The following is an 18,540-nucleotide window of genomic DNA, read 5'->3' as shown; positions in this document are numbered from 1 at the left end:
TAGGCTAAGTTAGCAACATTAACATTGGATGGCTTGGTTTGAATATATGCTGTGAGGCTTAATCTTACCACTTACCAGTTGGTTTGGAGTTTCAAGAGGTAAAGTTTGAGTACAAATATTTTGCAGGAGTTCCTGATCACGTTGAAGGAGCCAGTTCCCCAGCCCAACAAACACGAGGGGAAGGAATGGTACCACCCTCTCGCTACTCGCAGTTCTGCCGAGGACCTCCTCAAGAGGGTGCCTCATGACGGAGCCTTCCTGGTCAGACCTAGCGACAAGGATCACAATGCGTACACCATCTCATTCCGGTCAGTAAACCAATACAGTCAAAATAATGTATCTAATACTTGGTTTGAAGTTTATTTTCGGCTGAAGTTTGTGTTGTTTGTGATATTATTGAAAATATTTTCAATCACAATTAAAATGTCAAGAAAATTTTTTTTATTGATGGAGCCTTGCTTGAGCGGTTTTGTACAAACGGTATCTTTTGTCTTTCCTCTATATTAATTGGTGATTCCTTTCATAGTTTTCTTGTCTCTTGTTTTAATTTCCATAACGTTTTCTGTGGGGTTTTTCTTTTGTGATTTTCCGGCTTTTATCTTGTGATTGGTTGTTATCTTAGTTTAAAATAATACATATTGCTATACAAGGTTTCCATTACAATTGGTAGGGTTTTGTGATTTGTAAAACTTGTGTGAGAAAAATTTAACATTACATACTGGTACCCTTGGGGCGCTCTAACAGTTCTGTATCAGGTATTCTGTTCAGTTAATTTTTATAATTCATAATGGTAAATTTCAAAATTCCTGTAACATTGATGTGTTTGTTGTTTGACAGGGCGGAGAAGAAAATCAAACACTGCCGGATCAAGGTGGAAGGGCGGCTTTACACCATCGGCACCGTTCAGTTTGAGAGTCTGGTGGAGCTGGTCAGTTACTATGAGAGACATCCGTTGTACCACAAAGTGCGACTGTGGTACGCGGTCAGTGAAGATCACGTGCATCGGCTGGCTTTGGTGAGTCTCCAATTCCATACTTATTTTAAATTTTGTGTTTGTGGTTGAAATTAGCAATCCATTTTGAATTGTATACTGCCTAATTATGTGTATCAAATAGTCACAGTCACTGTAACTCTGCTTTAAAGTCATCAGTGAGTTTGCCAATGGTCAGTCGCGTCCCACTCCGCTCTCCACCAACCCATGTATTGTACGAACTCCAACTATCCGGACCAATTGGTACCATACCTTATTCGGATAGTTGGGTTTTCACTGTAATTTGGAATGCCTATTAAGTTTTTTATGCATCCTTATATATAATACGTGAAGGTGATTTCTTGAAAACACTACTCCTCCGTTAATAATGGACGGATTTTTACAAACGACGTGTCAAAATAAAGTATTTTTTGTGTAGACGCCCCCTTTCACCAATTCATGTAATAAAAATCCTCGGGCTTTGCCCCACAGGCCATCAAAGTTGGATTTTCTCCCATAAGATTAACATGGGGGAATTTAAATATTTAATTGGAAACTTTGTCCCCACTAATTTGAGAGAACGGCTGGGCGTAGAAACTTGGTAGAGGTGTCCAAAGAAAGGTCTTGGTCTGTAGATGAGATATCAAAAGAAAAACTAAGAAAAATCCCTTAGGGCTCTGCCCCAGAAGCCTTTAAAGATCCCTCCACAGAGTTGTTTACATTTTGGCCATGTGAATAATACTTTTTAATAAAACAGCTGTTCATTTTTAAATTGTATTTCAAACCACACATATTTATTGGGTTACTGAATTGTACCAAATAAGTATTTGCAATGTTATTTTCTGATTTTAAAATTAATTTTCCTCTTTATCATGTCATGTTTTGCAATATAACGTTCTATTACGAAATCAGTGGAAAATCCTTTTATCACAGCAATTCTTAAATTATTTCTTATTGAACTATCTTATATCTATTGTACGGGTTGGCGTCTGCCTTTTTCACCACTTTTGCCTAAATTTTATCATATTATTCTACACATATCAAATATTCATGTAGAAATATCTGCTCTTATCGTGTCTAATAAAATCCAAACATAGAAACATTGCCTAAAATGGTAGGCTACCCATCTTGACAAATTATTTGCACCTGCCTATATTACAGACTTTGGCGCACTGGGTTGGTAACATTATTGAAAATAACACGACATTTTGGCTGTAAAATATGGTACAAAGAGAAAATACTATTTTAGCAGCTACTGTCATGACAGAAAGGTCATATTCCTTTTAAACTAGACCTCATAATCCTTTATAAGATACGTTGATTTACAATATTTAAACGTCAATATATACGCAACAGCCAATTTACAGTATTTTTTCTTTTTGGAAATGTCCTATTGCTATGTCATTTGCATTATTTGTTGCCAATGAAGCCGCAAGACCATATAAACTAGGAGGTCCCTAACAGTTTAAGAATAAAAGCCAACTTCACTTCAAGTATTCCACTACACCTATCATTCCGTAGAGAGATTATATTGACAACTTTATGTTATTGATAAGGCTGAGACAACTAACTGACATCCCCCATGTCAAGGAATTCCAGCTTTAACAGTAACCCCACAATAAATTTCTCATAACTATGCTAGAGGGTTCATTCATTGGCACAGAAGTACGATATGAACTGACGCGACGTGACGAAGGAAAAATCAAACTTACACTGTAACGGACATACCTCCCTTTGAAGTTAGAACATTTCTTCCCAAAAAATATTTTCATTTCAAATAAAATCATATTACACTGATGAAATCACAGAAGTGTTTAACTACAAAAGACCCACCAATACGATTTTAATACTATTTAAAGGTTCTTCCAAAGGAAGAGATATCATATAACATACTAATAATAACTCCGATGAGTCAAATGACGTACGGTATGGGAAATATTTTAATCATTGAATGATCAACGGATACTAATAATAACTCCGATGAGTCAAATGACGTACGGTATGGGAAATATTTTAATCATTGAATGATCGACCAAATTTGGCAACTAACGCAATTAAAATCATTATTTTTTTCACACTTACTATCCTTTAAACAATGCTAAATTCTCAAAATATGTATATTTCACCCAATTTATCGCAGTTAGATGAATTAACGTAAGCCTTGAAAGTAACCGTCGATTTCGACGGGTTTCCCCTAGTTTTAAAGATTTTGTGATTGATAAATTTACGCATTTAACGCAATTGCGGAAGACGACGATGATGTATACAAGTCCGCAGGAGATATTCAAGATTTTATCGCAATCACAGAAGACAATGATGATGATTCCAACACCGCAAGAGATGATGATGATGTTTACATGACCGTGGAAGATGTTCAGGATTTTTCTGCGATAACCGCTTTTGCCCTCTGTCTTCTTGAATAACAATTATTGTAACTTTAGTTTTAGGTTTAAAAAATCCTTTCTTTAAGCAATTTGAACGATCGGCTATTCGGAGAGTTAGAGTTTCGTTAGTTAGAGCTCTACTTCACTTTCAACAGCTGATTGCTTCCAGTGAATTTCTTCATATATTACAAGCCTTGTTGTAGTTTTTTTACTTTGAGATTTTTGTGTAAGTTTATACAGTATTTGCAAAATCAAGCAAGATTTACAAGCCTTTGACTCTTGCTGAAAAAAAAAATAGCAGGGATATAAAACCTTTCAATTCAATTCAATTCAAAACTTCTTTATTCGTCTCTTGTACAAAATACATTGAATAGTGTCCACAGTTCAGCTGCAAGTAGGCCTAATATTTATTAAATACATTTCTAACCTAAGAATATAAAAACAAAATTTCACAAACTTACATTTTTTTTTAATAAATTGTAAACAAAAAATACTTATCCTGAATTAGTTTTTAACCTCAAAGACTATCCAACTCTTCAAAAGAAAAAATAGCCTTGCTGATGAGAAATCTTTTTAATTTATTTTTAAATATTGTTTTGGAAGTCTCTGATTTAATTTCGATTGGGAGATTATTATAAAATTTTGATCCCGCATATATGGGTTTTTTCTCAAACAGTTTTAGACTATGGTGGCCAATTGCAAGGTTTTCCCGATTTCTGGTGAAATAATTATGACTATCCCCAACTCGTTCCAAATCATGAAGTCTGTCCTTTACTGATAAAATTGTTTCAAAAACGTACATTCCGTAAATTGTCATTATATTTTCTGATTTAAAATGTTCTTTAGTAACAGAAGTTTCAAAATCTAAATTGCAGATGATTCTAATAGCTTTCATTTGCTTTTTTAGAATAGAATTCAAATTGTAATCACTAGTTGCACCATAAAGTGAAATCCCAAAAGATATACTTGAGTGGATATATGAAAAATATATAACTTTTAGAGTTTGTTTTTCACATAAGGGTTTCAATCTAGATAAAGCATATAATCCTGATGTGATTTTGGCAAGTAACTTTTTAACGTGACTGTTCCATTTCAGATTTTTATCAATTTCCAATCCCAAGAATTTAATGTTGTCCATACTTAGAATTTCTGTGTTCTCGAGTTTGATGACTGGTTTATTTTGATCTCCTAATTCTCGAGTTTGAAAACTAATGAAATTTGTCTTATCTGGATTAAGAAGCAAATTATTAGAATAAAAAAAATATTTAACACAGCTATATCAGAATTTGCCTTAATTTCAAGTTCATCATTTGATTTTGCAGTGATTTTCAAATTAGTATCATCAGCATATAGGCAAAGTTCACTCAAGTCACTGAGTTGGGGAAAGTCTCTAAATTAACAAATGAATAATAAAGGGCCTAAGATGGACCCCTGAGGCACTCCAAATTTCACATCTCTAATAGAGGATCGGTAATGAATTTTATAGTTTTTGTTGTTTTGGTGAATTATTTCTACAAACTGTTTTCTGTTGGAAAGGTAAGACTTGAGTAACTTTAATGCATTGTTCTTTATCCCTAATTTGCTTAGCTTTGAAATTAAAAGGTTATGTGATATTGAATCAAAGGCTTTACTTAAATCCATAAATAATCCTACCACTTTTAATTTACTGTCCAAACTATCAATAATAGATTCAACAAACTTTGTGGCAGCTGTTATTACAGATCTACCACTGCGGAAACCATGTTGACATTCTTCAAAAAGGCAATTCTTTTCAAAAAAATTTACTAGTTGATTATAGATTACTTTTTCATAAATTTTAGAAATAGCGGGAAGCAGTGCTATTGGTCTGTAGTTTGAAACTAAGTACTTGTCCCCTTTTTTGAAAAGTGGTTTTAATTTTGCTACTTTAAGTTTATCAGGAAAAATACCAGAAACTAATGAAGAGTTAATGATGTGAGTGATTGGTTTAAGTAATACAAATCTTGCTTTTTTTAGGAGTACCACAGGAATACCATCATATCCCGTACTAAAAGAATTTTTTAGGTGGTTTAAAATGTAATCAATTTCTTTCTCACCAACAAAGCTAAATTTAAAATTGTTAGTACTAATTAACAACAAATTATTTTCTGAACTATTCTCTGTCTCAACTTGAGTTTGCTCCATACTGCATATTGAAGTATCCTCAATTAAATCTGCAAAATAATTATTAAATTGGTTACAAACCAGAGAAGGCTCAGTACATACACAATGTCATTTGATTTTAAAATTATGTTTAGTATATCCTTTGCTTTATTTCCTACTTCTGAGTTGATAATCTTCCAAGTGGTTTTATTTACATTATTTGAATTATTAATAACAGATTTATAGTAATTTTTCTTTGCAGTGTATAATCGTTTTCTGAAATCTTTTTTCATTTCCCTAGTTTTTTTAACCATTTTTTTACAATTAACTTCTCTAGCCAATTTGCTGAAATTACTTATATTTTGTTTTTCTAACTTCAATTCATTAGAGATCCATTTTTTGTTAGTATGTTGTCTTATCAAAGTCTCAGGAAAACAATTATCAAAATGATACATAAAAATGTGATGAAAAGTATCGTACTTTCTTTCAACCGGTGATGAGTAAAGGTTTGCCCATGATTCAAATTCCAGTGCCCTAATAAATTGATTAATATTTGCATCCCTGAATTTCCTCTTATACTCAAAATGGACCTTTGAACCAATATTTAATTTGGTAGTTTCACTATTATTGATAATTTCAAGAATTTGACCATCATGGTCTGAGAGTTGAGTGTTGATTCCTATGACTCTGTAATAATTGTTTTCTAAATTTGTAAAAATATTATCTATTGCGGTTTGAGTTGATTCAGTGATTCTGGTGGGGAAATCAATTAATGACTTAAATCCATTAGCGTTTACAATATGCAATAATCTATTTCTATTATTGTAACTTTTATCATCATCAAACTTTAAGTTTACTGAACACATGTTTTTCCTGTACAGTTGTGCAATCAAACGACGAGTGACTTTTCAAAACCCTCATTATCAAACTTTTCTGATTACAAAATTCCAATACAGTTGTGCAATCAAATGTGTGACTTTCCAAACCCTCATCAATTTTCGGGAAAAAAATATTCCCGATTTTCGGGGCGGGATTACATTTGATTCGGGAATTTTTCGGGACGAGATTGGATGCGATCGCCGGCGATTTTGCCGCTTCGCGAGTGACAATGACGCCACTATCGCGAGAGATGTTCATGATAGTTCCGCGAACGCAGGAGGCGAAGTCATACCGACGATCGCGCCGTGACCGCGGAGTCACACCGACGATCCCGCCGAGACTGCGGAATCATACCGACTATCCCGCCGAGACCGTGAGTCATACCGACGATCACGCCGTGACCGCGAGTCATACCGACAATCATGCCGTGACCATGAGTCATACCGACTATCATGCTGTGACCGCGAGTCATACCGATGATCACGCCGTGACCGCGAGTTATTTCGACCGTGAGTCACAAGTTTCTATACCTGTAAATTTTTACCCATTTTTTGTATTTATAGATCAGTGCCACAAATGGTAAAACTTGTTTGTATTTTTTGGTAACTGCAATACTCAAAACTTTCTTTTTATGCACAGGAAAAAATCCCGTCCCGTCCCGAACTAAAAAAGTCTATCCCGTCCATCCCTACTCATCATCAAACTTATCTGATTACAAAATTCCAATACAGTTGTTCAATCAAATGTGTGAATTTTCAAACCCTCATCATCAAACTTATCTGATTACAAAATTCCAATACAGTTGTACAATCAAATGTGTGACTTTTCAAAACCCTCATTATCAAACTTATCTTACTTACTTGGATACTTGGAGAATTCCCACTGGTATCGCATCAGCGACATGGTCGTCAGGTTTTTATACATTTCTTGATATTAATTTATATAGATGGATTTATTTCCTCTTCAGGGATGTACATGGCCTAGATATATATTTCATCAACACTGTAGTAGGCCGCTTGACTTAAGAATGTTTTTGGCAGGTTCTTGAATTTGTTGATAGAGGGCTCTTGCGTGATGTACTGAGGCAATTTATTGTAAATTTTTATACTATTGAAGTAAGGGCTCTTGCTTGCAAGGGTGGAATCTGATTTACTTTACTATGTATTTGAAGTTCCACTGTTTTGTTCAACTCATTGATGCCAAAATGTTTTGTTTATTTGTATATAATTTTTTTGTACATTATGTATTTTACCTCATATGCATTTTAACATGATATGTCCATGTTTAAACAAAATAAAAGCCAAAAAATAATAAATCTGTGCTCTTCTCCTCTATAATAATTTGAAAAAGAAGCAAAACAGGCGCAAATGTCTACCATCCCTTCTAATCCCACTAATAATGTCAAATTCCACTCTGGATACCGCTTATTTAAGGTGGGCCCTTCCACCGGCTAAGTTAGCTTATGTATTGCAAATGTACTGGAATTGGACCTGTACATGTTGAAAAACTACAAAACTTCACTCATCACTGTACTAATGCCCAGCTCAAATCATGTTTAATCACCAATGGATTTTATCTCAGTAATAATACCGCAACCCCTAAGTCTGGCCTGAAGTAATGTGACAAATAATCCAGGGCTCGTGCCTAGCGTCCTAGGCCAAAAAAGCCTACATGTCACCATTAGCCGACCGGGATGAGTACCTTTATAACCACATCGACACTAGGTTAGATTCGACAAATTAATCTAGAAATGCCAGTGCCCAGTGTGTAGGCATTACAGCCACCTTCCAGCAAAATGTGGTGATGACCTACACTTGTGACATGGCGTCGATGGGCTAAAAGAAAGTTATCTGTTACCATTAACTGTGTGGTAAAAATCTTTTATATAGATCAATTTTTTTTTAAACTTTAAGAAGCATTTTCCAGTACAGTAACGATAATCAAAATCATTTTGCGCCATTTTTTATTTTTATTTTACATTTTTGTTGTTGGACAAGCAAATTCTATGATAGTGGAAAATTTGTAACAATTTGAATAACCACCAATGTGATAGGCCTATTTAAATGTTTCGTTTTGTTTTATTTATCTATTGTGTGCGTGTGACAGTAATGTCTTTCTGTGTTTGTACCCTGACGATGCCGTATTAACGGTGAAACATGTAGGTTTTTAACCTAACATCAAAACATTTGGATTACTTGACGAGGTAATTATACCACAATATTATAGCCATTCATAGTAATCCAGGGGCCATCAACATGGAATTCAATTGAATAACCAATCCTATTACTCAAAATAACTTCATTTGTTACCAATGGCTAGTAGAATTGCTCAACCAAGCTATAGCCTACACAGTCACAACTTTTAAATCAATGAATTAAATGGTATTTAATTTATACACAAAATACCATTGTGGAACCAACTAGTTTTAAAAATAAAAAAGAATTATACTACAATAAAACTCTTCAATGTAAATATCCAACAAAATCTGAGGTGCTAATATTTTTATTTGTTGTTGTTTCAGGCAGGAAATGTAGTTAAACAAAATATTGATTATTTTGTTATTTGATATTTCACAACTAGCTTAACTAGAAGTTAGTAAAAGTAGTCTTTGTTTGGGAAATTGAATGATAATAAAGCTTCGTTTTAGAAATAATTTTATTTTCAAATACAATAAAAGGCATTTTTGTTAACAATGTTGGGAAATAAAATTGATAATTCGTCCGAGGATTTGTATATCAGCATGTATACAATTCATTAGTTCATCCAATAATTGTAGTTATACAATCTGTCTAAAAGATGCTAAGGTAAATGTTTATTAGCGAATTTCCCTATAGGGAAGTAGCTAATTACCGTAGGTCTCATGGTAAGACCTAAGCCCGGGACCGATTTACTTTTTCATTTTGATGTCCCCAGAGGCCAAAAACACCATTCGTTCAAATTTTTATGTATCTATATATAGATATATATATATATATATATATGTGTCCATCCGCACGATAACTTGAGTATTTTTTGTCCGATTTTGATAAAATTTGTTTTGAAGGTGTAAGGCGGGTTAAACTTGAATGAGTTCGCGAACCAGCATGATCGGACTATGGGAACGGGGGTTTATGGGGGGTTTTATGGGGTAAAAATAGGTTCTTCCCATTTTTGACCCTAAAAACACAAAATTTCACAATTTATTTTTAAACCATTTTGTAGAGCTTAAAAAAACAAATAATTTAGTATATTGAAGCGTTATTATGCGCCTAAATGTTACGGAGAAAATTCAAAAAAATTGTAATTTTAAAATTCCCATGTTATTCTTATGGAGAATAAGTCAACTGTTGTAGTTTGCTTGTTTATGAACATATTTTGATCAAATTTGGAAAATACATTAATTTCTTACTAAACCACAGTACCTTTTAATATTTTACATAAAAAAAACTTTTTTACCCTCCCTGTTGCAGCAAACCTAAGTACTCATTAAACTAATTCTGTTTAAATAGGGAATAAATGTGATATTTTTAAGGAGACATTTTAATTTAAATCCAATCAGGCGGATGGAAATTCGCTAAGTCTGCAGGTTTGCTGCGGCGGGGGTATTTTTTTCTCGCTTTGAGCTGAGTATGTTAACTGTTATAACTTCCAATTAGAGCCAGTCTTGGCTCAAAATATGAAACAGCTGTGCAGAACGGTGTGCTCATATTGGAGAAAATAGCTTATATAGAAATGTACTAAATGATATTAAATGTGGAATCAATGTGGGTTTTATAGCATTTTTTTGTGGAGAATGATGAGTTAAAAAATGTCAACTATAATATTCTTAAAACTTTCAGAATAGCTATAGCAATTTATTTAATAACATATTTTTAGAGAACAGTGGGGTAGGATTTTTGACTTACCCTTTTATCTCAGCAAAAGTTTTAAAAGTCAAATAATTGACAAATTTATTTTTTTTGTCATAATTAATATAATTTTTCTTGTTATAGGAGTCATAAAATGACTTTACATTACTCTTTAGCGCCATCCTTATTATCCTTAGTTTTCTTTGTAGATTCAATTTATTCAAATAACACCATGGAATAGATAATCATATAACATGTACAATGTATTAAACTATTAATGTTGTCCCTACAATTATTGTATGACATATTCAAAACTCTATTTCAATATCGTTTTAACTTGTTGTCTATAAATCTATGAAATATTGCTTGTACTTGTAAGGCAAATATTGCAAAGTTATTGGTTGTGGTGATCAAGCAGTGCCGGATTGAACATCGGAGCTAAGTTTGAGTTGTGGGACATTGGCAGTACAAAGATAGGCATGTGTCGGTAGTTGTGTTGAGGGTGAGGCGCCCAGGGTGGAGGGAGGAAGTGATGAGCGTGGATCGTCCTAACGTTGGTGTAACCACTCGGTGGCTTCCTTTTGGCCGGAACATCTTCGTCTTTGTGAACAGTCTCGGGGTTTTGTTGTGCTGCTGTTGTAAGTGGTTGTTTACTGGGAAACACTGTTGAAATCAGTGGAGATGTGGTGGATAAGAAAGGATTAGAATTTTGAGGAGGGAACTTGTTTTGAGAAAAAATCTGTTTTATCGGGCTGAAGTTCACCAGTTGGAACGGGAAGAGGGGAAAACCCGGAGTAAACATGGAACTGCTTGGTCCTAGATGCGGATTTCTTTGAGCAGCCATGTTGGGTGTTGTCGGCACCATTGGCATATTGTTCTTATCAGGACGATCTGGAGTGCATGTGAATTTCAATATCGGTGTCGTCGGAAGCAGTAGTGCAGCTAACATCATATTGTTTTCTTTAATATCTTCCATTTTCACATTCTCGTAGTTCCCTGTTTCTGACATGCCTATGTTGGGTTTTAGTTTTTCCTCGGTGTCAGTGCTCGCTGGTTTGTTAGAACCTTGCACATCAGGTTTTTGTATCTCAAGTGGCTGGTTCTGGGATGTTTTTGAATGATCTGATGTGGATACATTTTCATTGTGTTGTGTGGATACAGACGAATTAGGATTCAGTTCAACCATTGATTTAACCACGTGTTGTGGGTCAGTCTCGTTAAGCGAATTTATTAATCTTGAACCATCGTCAATGTCTTTAATGGTTACTTGGAACTCTACAGTGCTATCTGGTTTGCTTTTATCTTTTGTCTTCTCTGGGCTAACAACTCCTTCGTTAGTGCTCTCGGGTTTGTCTGACGTCACCTCCAGTTTCAACAGTGGCTCTTGTGCACTAGAAACACTTTCTGACTCTTGTTGAACCTTCACAGCTATCATATGGGGACCTGAACTCTCCGAGTGGTCTACATCAAAGACTCCTCCACTTCCCTGAGACATGTTCTTGTCAGACGATTCATCCTCCACCACGGCCATGGTTTGTACAGAGTCTGTGTTGTTGACTGCTGTGTCATGCTGTCGTCTCAGCTTCTGCAGGGACGGTAGTTCAACCAGACGATACGTCGGAGTTGGTTGTACATTTACCACTGCTCGGAAGCCGTTAGCTCGGTCTGCCTTGTAAGTGACCACTCGTAAGTCTCCTGTAGGCTCCACCAGAGAGTATCTTCCTCTGACTTCTTTACCGTCGCTCTCTTCATGGTGACTCTTATAGTCTCCTGAGTGCTTGTCACTGACAGTGTATCCAAACTGATACGATGAAGGAAACTGGAAATTCAGTCCAAATTAATTACAATTCATACTATACAAGGTGTTTTTTTTAACGCAACCCATAATACAAATACTGTGAGACGCAATTTAACGACAAATCAAGCTCATATGTTGGTATCCCTGACCTCTTTACTTCATCGCCGATCAAATAATATGCATTGTTGCATAGTTATTTATGAGGTGTAGTGCTATTTGGAATTTATTGAAAGCAAGACTAAAAATGGCCTTCTCAAAGCTCAAATAGAGTATTCGTTGTAGGTCTAATTGTAGTCCAATTACAAACCTGAATTGGCTTTGAAGATTATTGGACCCTAAAATGGTCTGAAATTTTCTGCTTAACTCTCTCGTCAACTATTTTTATTACTTTCAAAACAGTTACTGTACTACTAACCGAGTAATGTCACTATAGTCCTCGCCACCCTAACTTGAGGCAGCCCAAGGCCGCACGCCGTATATCTAGTGCGGCCTTGGGCTGCCTCAAGTTAGGGTGGCGAGGACTATATAGAAATCTTTTTAATAAAGGAAAAAGTAAAATTTTAATAAACAGATAAACCATGAAAGTGGGAGAGACTTATGGATGCAACTGCACTGAATCAGTAAACTGTAATCTACAGAAAGTTAACAGAAACTTTTTCCTTAGCTTAACCTCAAAATCGCTACAGTACATATCTTCTTGCTCATTTTGGGTATCTAACAGGTAGGCTTATAAGGTGTATTGAACAAAGTGATCCAATTGTTAGACATTGTTAGTTATCAAACATTTATGACCAAGCAAAATAATGAAAGACTAAAACTTACACTTGTTGTTGCTGAATAGCCAAGTTTGCTGAAGATCAATAAAAACGTGATTGTCTGAAAAACATACACATACAATTAAAAAAATAGATAGATTCGCCTTAAACCAACTAATAATAGAAAATGACCGGTTTTAATGATGGTTAGGGCTCTTGGCCCTTGATTCTCTTGTCCCTCAATAAATAGTCGATGAAATTGTGTTCATGTTGAATGCAAAGCAGATATGTTTACATTGTTTCCAACAAGAAAATGAAAAAAAATTAAATTTGTGTAAAATTACCAATTTATTGAAAGTTTTACATCCTTATGATTTTAATTGTAAAAGTATTGTTGAGATACTAACTAACTAACGATATGAGGTCTTGTTGAATTTGGACTCAATTAGGCTGTTGAGTTTGCCAAACTAACTTTTTGTCATACATGTTGGGAATCCGTAAGATTTTCAAAGTAACAATTTCTCGACAAGAGGCTGAGTATCGTACAAGTTTAATGCTCTTTCAACTTCAACCCAGTTTGCCCAAAGCCTCTGTAGTCTGAGCGGGCTTTGAAAAGAATATATTTGCGCTGCGCCTTGTTCCTTGCCGTCCTCATATTTGTCCTTTGTATGAAAAAGATTTTAGAAACTTTCAATCTAATTTTCAGTTGAGTTTTACTAGGTTTGAACATGTTTACTCCAACCAATTCCAAGTTAGTTATAAATAATACTTGTTATTTGGATTTATCTTTCACTTCTTCATATTGTTAGAGTATTAATTACAAGTTTCATTTGTCTTCCCATTGTTTTATATTTTGGGTTGGTTAATTTTTTATGTGTTAAATTTTTTTTGTTCCTTTGTTATACAATTTACAAACTTATATATACAATGAGCACAAAAAACAATAACCACCATAGGTTAGAACCTATGTTGGTGGGTATAGGCTAATACACTTTCTATCGAAGAGGCGGTTAGTCTGGTCACTTGGTTATAACTTACAGTGAGTGTGAGTTCTACCAGTTCTACACAGTGGTCTTATTCAGCGCAAAGTAAAAATTTAAATGTATAAAAAAAATAGAAAACAGAGTATTAAAAGCACTTATATTACTTAATATCTTGTTAACTTTTACACCAATGAGAGCAACTTTAAATGTTAATAAGTAAATTAAAATACCAAAGTACCCTGAAAATAAGAGCATGTTCTGTTCTACATTATTGTTATTAAATATCCTTATAAAGATTTTGGAAGACAATAATTTAATTGACAAAAAGTTAGCTCCTCCATAGATAGATAAATCATACTCCAATTTGGAATTTATCGTCGCATAATAAATGTTTTTAGTAAGCGTGGTTACACATACTTTTAAAATTTTAAAATATCTCTATAATTAATTAATCATCTAGATAAGATGAATAAGTCATACTAAAAATGCCTTTACTGCAAGAAAAATAGGTATCACAATTAGCTAATAGGATCTGAATCTTACCATTTATTGATTTTCTGAGCGTGCCCTTCTTTGGATTTATTATAAAACCTCTTAGCACTCATGGTTATGTGTGATAGTTTTAAGTTATTTTGTTATCATCAAAGGATTATTTAATTCTTTAGAAACATTAAATTGCCATTTTGCTTCTATAACCTGGATTGGTAATCTTAAAAGAATACATATATTTTGTCCTGAAACGGTTCTTTTAATTTAATAGCATTCTCTAATTTTCAGATGTATATTATTCATTCTTTAATTTTAATTTTATTCTAATGAAGAATGATTGTATTTTTTTTTAAAAGGTAATTTGAATGGGTAGAGTGATTTGTTTGACTAACCACACTGTTAACAATTAATTCATACAATAAATATAAAATAAAATTCCACAAGAATAGCACTTTAAAGATAGACAAGCACTGACCAACAATAGTTTTACTGACCATCTGTTTGGTTGGCAAAATTAGTATTGATTTTACTGGTACGGTACAAGGAATATAAGTTAGGATTAATTTACAATGGAAAAATACACAAAAAATACTTTTAACTACAAAAATTGAAAAAAATTGTTGTTTGAATACTTTTTACTTAGCAAAAAGATAAAAAATGCTATCTTGGACAATATGTAATTTGTATTTTTAACATAGACTGTTTCAATTATTTATAAAAGAATAGCAAATTTAATTTTTTAAATTTTATTAAGTTCAAAACGTAAATTTTTTATGACTTCAATAGGGGAAAACGAATCACAGTAATACTTTAAAACAATAATTTCACCTTAAATCTTTATTTTACTAACCAAGGAATACACATTAATTGAGACTTTGTGGGGAAAACAAATTATTGAAAGTTTTAATTTGGTTTCACTACCTCTGATCTTACCTTTGTTTGTAGATTTCATTGAAAGTAAAACCAATAAAATAAAAAATAGTATCAGTATCAGTACCGGTATTGGCATTTTAAAATAATTTTGTTTAGATTGTGTAATATTTAAAAATATAATAACCTTTTTTAATGTAATGTTTGTGACAAGTAAAAAATAATCCAAGAAATATTGTTAGACTTAAGTCATACAGAATAAAATATTAATAACCGAATTTGAAAACTAATAACTTGTTATGATTTATAATAGTGTAACAATCAGATTAATGAATATTTTTTTTATATCATAGCTAAATGTTGGTGACACTACACAATTCTTTGAAGAAAAATCACATTGTTTTAATTACAAGTAATTTACTCTTTTTAATAAATTTTGAATAAAAATTACTTTTGATCATTTCTACTTGACTTATGTTCATTGTATAGGCCTACATATTTTTTTCTTCTGTAATAACATAACTATTTATGATATAAATATGATTTGGAAAAACTAGGTTTAGGCTACTGTATTTTTTTAAATAATAAATCAAAGAAAAAATTTAAATCAGTAATTAAATTCAATGTGTATTCAAGTTTCCTGCCAACATACATCATCTGCTGTTAAAGAGTTTTGCTAAAATAATTTTATTAACTGTTACGTTTTACCTGACTTTTTATGTTAAGGCTAATAAATAATGTGATTTATGTAAAAATATTATAGTCAATGTTTATAGTAACTTTTGCATAATATATTATGCACTGTCCATAATATATTATGAAACGTATATTATACGGTTTGTAGCTTAGAAAAACATTAATCACATAATTGATTATTCAGAACATCCTTTAAAATTATTTAAAATTAATGCATTTAAGATATATTTGTTTAATATTATAAAACCGTTATTATTAAATTTTCTAACGATAATTACTTAATAATAATAATGTTATATATAAATACTGTACTTTTAGTGTTTGCAAGGTTTCTAAATCTGTATTTCGTTACAATATTAAGTTCTGACCATCTATTTCTATTCTGACAAGTATAATTTCTGGTTAGTTTATCTATGATATAAAAGTTAGAACATCTAAAAAAAACATTTTAACTAAAATATCAACAATCAAATAGTAAAACTAAATACTAGATTTTCGTAATATAAAAGAACATTACAGTATTTGTTCTACCATAGTTTTCCAGAACTTATAAACCAAATTTTCATTGTTGCCATTTTAAAAACTGTAGGCTATAATAGTTTGCCAGCTTAACTACAATTGTAGGCCTATGTGTTGGCAAAATAGTCAACACAAACAATTAATTGCTTTAATATTTTTTAACCTCGATTTAGTGAAAAATTAGATGTTGAACGCACGTATTAAAAAAACGTAGATGTGTGCAAATAATTATTTTCCTAAGTACTTAACAACATTAAACATGCATAATAACGTGTTAAAACCGTATGGTAGAATTGGTGTTTAAACTATAATTAAAGATTAAATGCACTAAATGAAGAAATATATAATATTTATGGAGAATATAAACACTGAATTATCTTAACTTTGTTCGTACAAATTACAAATTTCGTATAAATTCATTAATTTTCGTGTTGATGTCCCAGTGTTGAAAACACCGTACTTTCAAATAAGCTATATTTATTTCCGTTAGCACGATAACTCGAGCATAAATTATCCGAACTTGGTGAAATTCGGTAAACATGTAAACATATAACAAAATGTTATACAAAAAAAAAACACAAAACAAACAAAATGTTAAAATGACAAAATGTTATATGTTTACACAAGGCCATATGGTCATGAACCCACAACTGTTCCTAATAAATGCAGCATTCCACAACTACAACACAAGGCAATGTAAAAATGTCCACCTAACCCAGGTAAACTCCACTTTAGTAGCAAATGGCCCTAAATTTATGTGTTCCAAAATCTATAACAAGATCCCAACTGAAATCAAAAATATTAAAGAAATAGAAAAATTCAAGACGTTACTCAAGAATTATTTATTGAAGAGGCCATACTACTCACTGACAGAGTACTTTGAAGATAAATAAAAAGGCCAATATTTTTTTGACGACCACGGCGCAGTGACGCTTCCAGTGGGAAATCTTCAAGTATCAAGTAAGTATCAAGTATCAAGTAAAATAATAACATGTAAACATACATTCAAACGAGTGCGCGAACTAGCATTATCGGACTATGAGAAGGGGTAAAAATTGGGTTTTCCCATTTTGCCTCTTAAAACAACAAATATTGCAATTTATTTCCAAACCATTTAGTCCAATCTGTAGAGCTTAAAAATAATAAAATGAGTATGTTTAAGCGTTTTATGCTATTAGGGGAAAATAAAAAATAAATTCTAATTCCCATGTTTTTCATGTGGAGAATAATTAACCGGTTGTAGTTTGTTTGAGAAGATATTTTAATAAAATTTTGAAAATGTATTTATTTTATACTAAACCATTAACATAAAAAAAAACTTGTTATTACCTTCCCTGTATCAGCAAACCTAAGTGCTAGAGTTATTTTTTAACTTCAACCAACAAAGGGTTAGACTCACCTGTAGACACATGGCGACGTGTAGGTAGACTAGCAGCGTCTGTCTCGCCATCCCGTCTCTTACCCTAGTTTTTGTTTCTTTTTGGCCTCCCCCATCACCCCCCCCCCCCCAACCCCGCGTATCATAATGTAATAACATCTTTTGTTGTTTCGCCGCGTCGCACCGTTCACCGGACCACCCTGCAACACTTGTTGCCTTCCAAAATAGTTTTCGGTGGTAAATTGTTTGGTGTTTGGTTTCTCTATGAAAAATCTGTAGATGTAGTAATTTGTATAAATTGTTTCTATTAATTGAAAATAAACGTTTCCTCAGGAAAGAAATGTTGATTTGAAAATATCCGTTTTTGTCTTGGTATATTGGGAATACTCGCTAAATTATGATTATTGTTTTACCAAGTTACAGGTTGTACAAATTTGTTATTTTTATTTTTAATCCCTCCCCCTATACGTGGTATATGTAGAAAGTATTGTTTTCGTCATAATTTTCTAGTTTGAGTGGGTATATCCTTTGTGGGTCCCTCTGAACCCAAAAAGGCCTATGGTGACCCTGGTGGTCTTCGAAGTGATGTCTGTCTGTGTGTGTGTCTATTTACAGAGCTACAGACCACATTGAAGTCCGATGTTGATGAAATTTGGTATGTAGGTACTAATCCATGGTATCTCCAGGTTTTTTTATTTTTTTCGAAATTTGTATTTTTAATGGTCGTTTTCCCTAAAAACTTATAAAATAACGGAAAAATCGGATTTTCTCAAAAGTGACCCGAACGATTTTGATAATCATTTAGTATGTTATAGTCCTAAATTCGAAACGAAATGGTACAAACCATATCTTCGTAAAAATTACGGTTCTA

General features: G+C 32.9%; 2 protein-coding genes across 3 annotated transcripts in view; one reads left to right on the top strand and one right to left on the bottom strand.

Moving 5' to 3' along the window:
• Positions 1–18,540, top strand: part of LOC128993901 (1-phosphatidylinositol 4,5-bisphosphate phosphodiesterase gamma-1-like) — an 88,282-nt gene that overhangs the window by 43,470 nt on the left and 26,272 nt on the right. For both annotated transcript variants that reach the window (XM_054417990.1, XM_054417991.1), the window contains exons 14-15: positions 127–308; positions 838–1,015. In XM_054417990.1, the coding sequence (XP_054273965.1) occupies positions 127–308; positions 838–1,015 (360 nt within the window). The remainder of the gene's footprint in view (positions 1–126; positions 309–837; positions 1,016–18,540) is intronic.
• Positions 9,000–17,731, bottom strand: LOC128993902 (uncharacterized). The gene is made up of 3 exons (XM_054417992.1): positions 17,691–17,731; positions 12,802–12,855; positions 9,000–12,000 (listed from the first exon to the last, which is right to left on the bottom strand). The coding sequence occupies exons 1-3, from the start codon at positions 17,700–17,702 to the stop codon at positions 10,576–10,578; spliced, it is 1,491 nt and encodes a 496-aa protein (XP_054273967.1). The 5' UTR covers positions 17,703–17,731; the 3' UTR covers positions 9,000–10,575.

The sequence above is a fragment of the Macrosteles quadrilineatus genome, unplaced genomic scaffold (genome assembly GCF_028750875.1).
Source record: "Macrosteles quadrilineatus isolate MER2022 unplaced genomic scaffold, UCM_ALF_1.0 Scaffold_5__1_contigs__length_97177068, whole genome shotgun sequence".
NCBI classification, from domain to species: domain Eukaryota; kingdom Metazoa; phylum Arthropoda; class Insecta; order Hemiptera; family Cicadellidae; genus Macrosteles; species Macrosteles quadrilineatus.
Note: the sequence above shows the minus strand (reverse complement) of the source record. Positions and strands in the feature narration are given on the sequence as shown.

Coding starts and splice junctions, on each gene's coding strand:
- LOC128993902 (XM_054417992.1), bottom strand. Junction 12,001..12,801: donor GCTATTCAGCAACAACAAGT/GTAAGTTTTAGT, acceptor CTGAATTTCCAG/TTTCCTTCATCGTATCAGTT.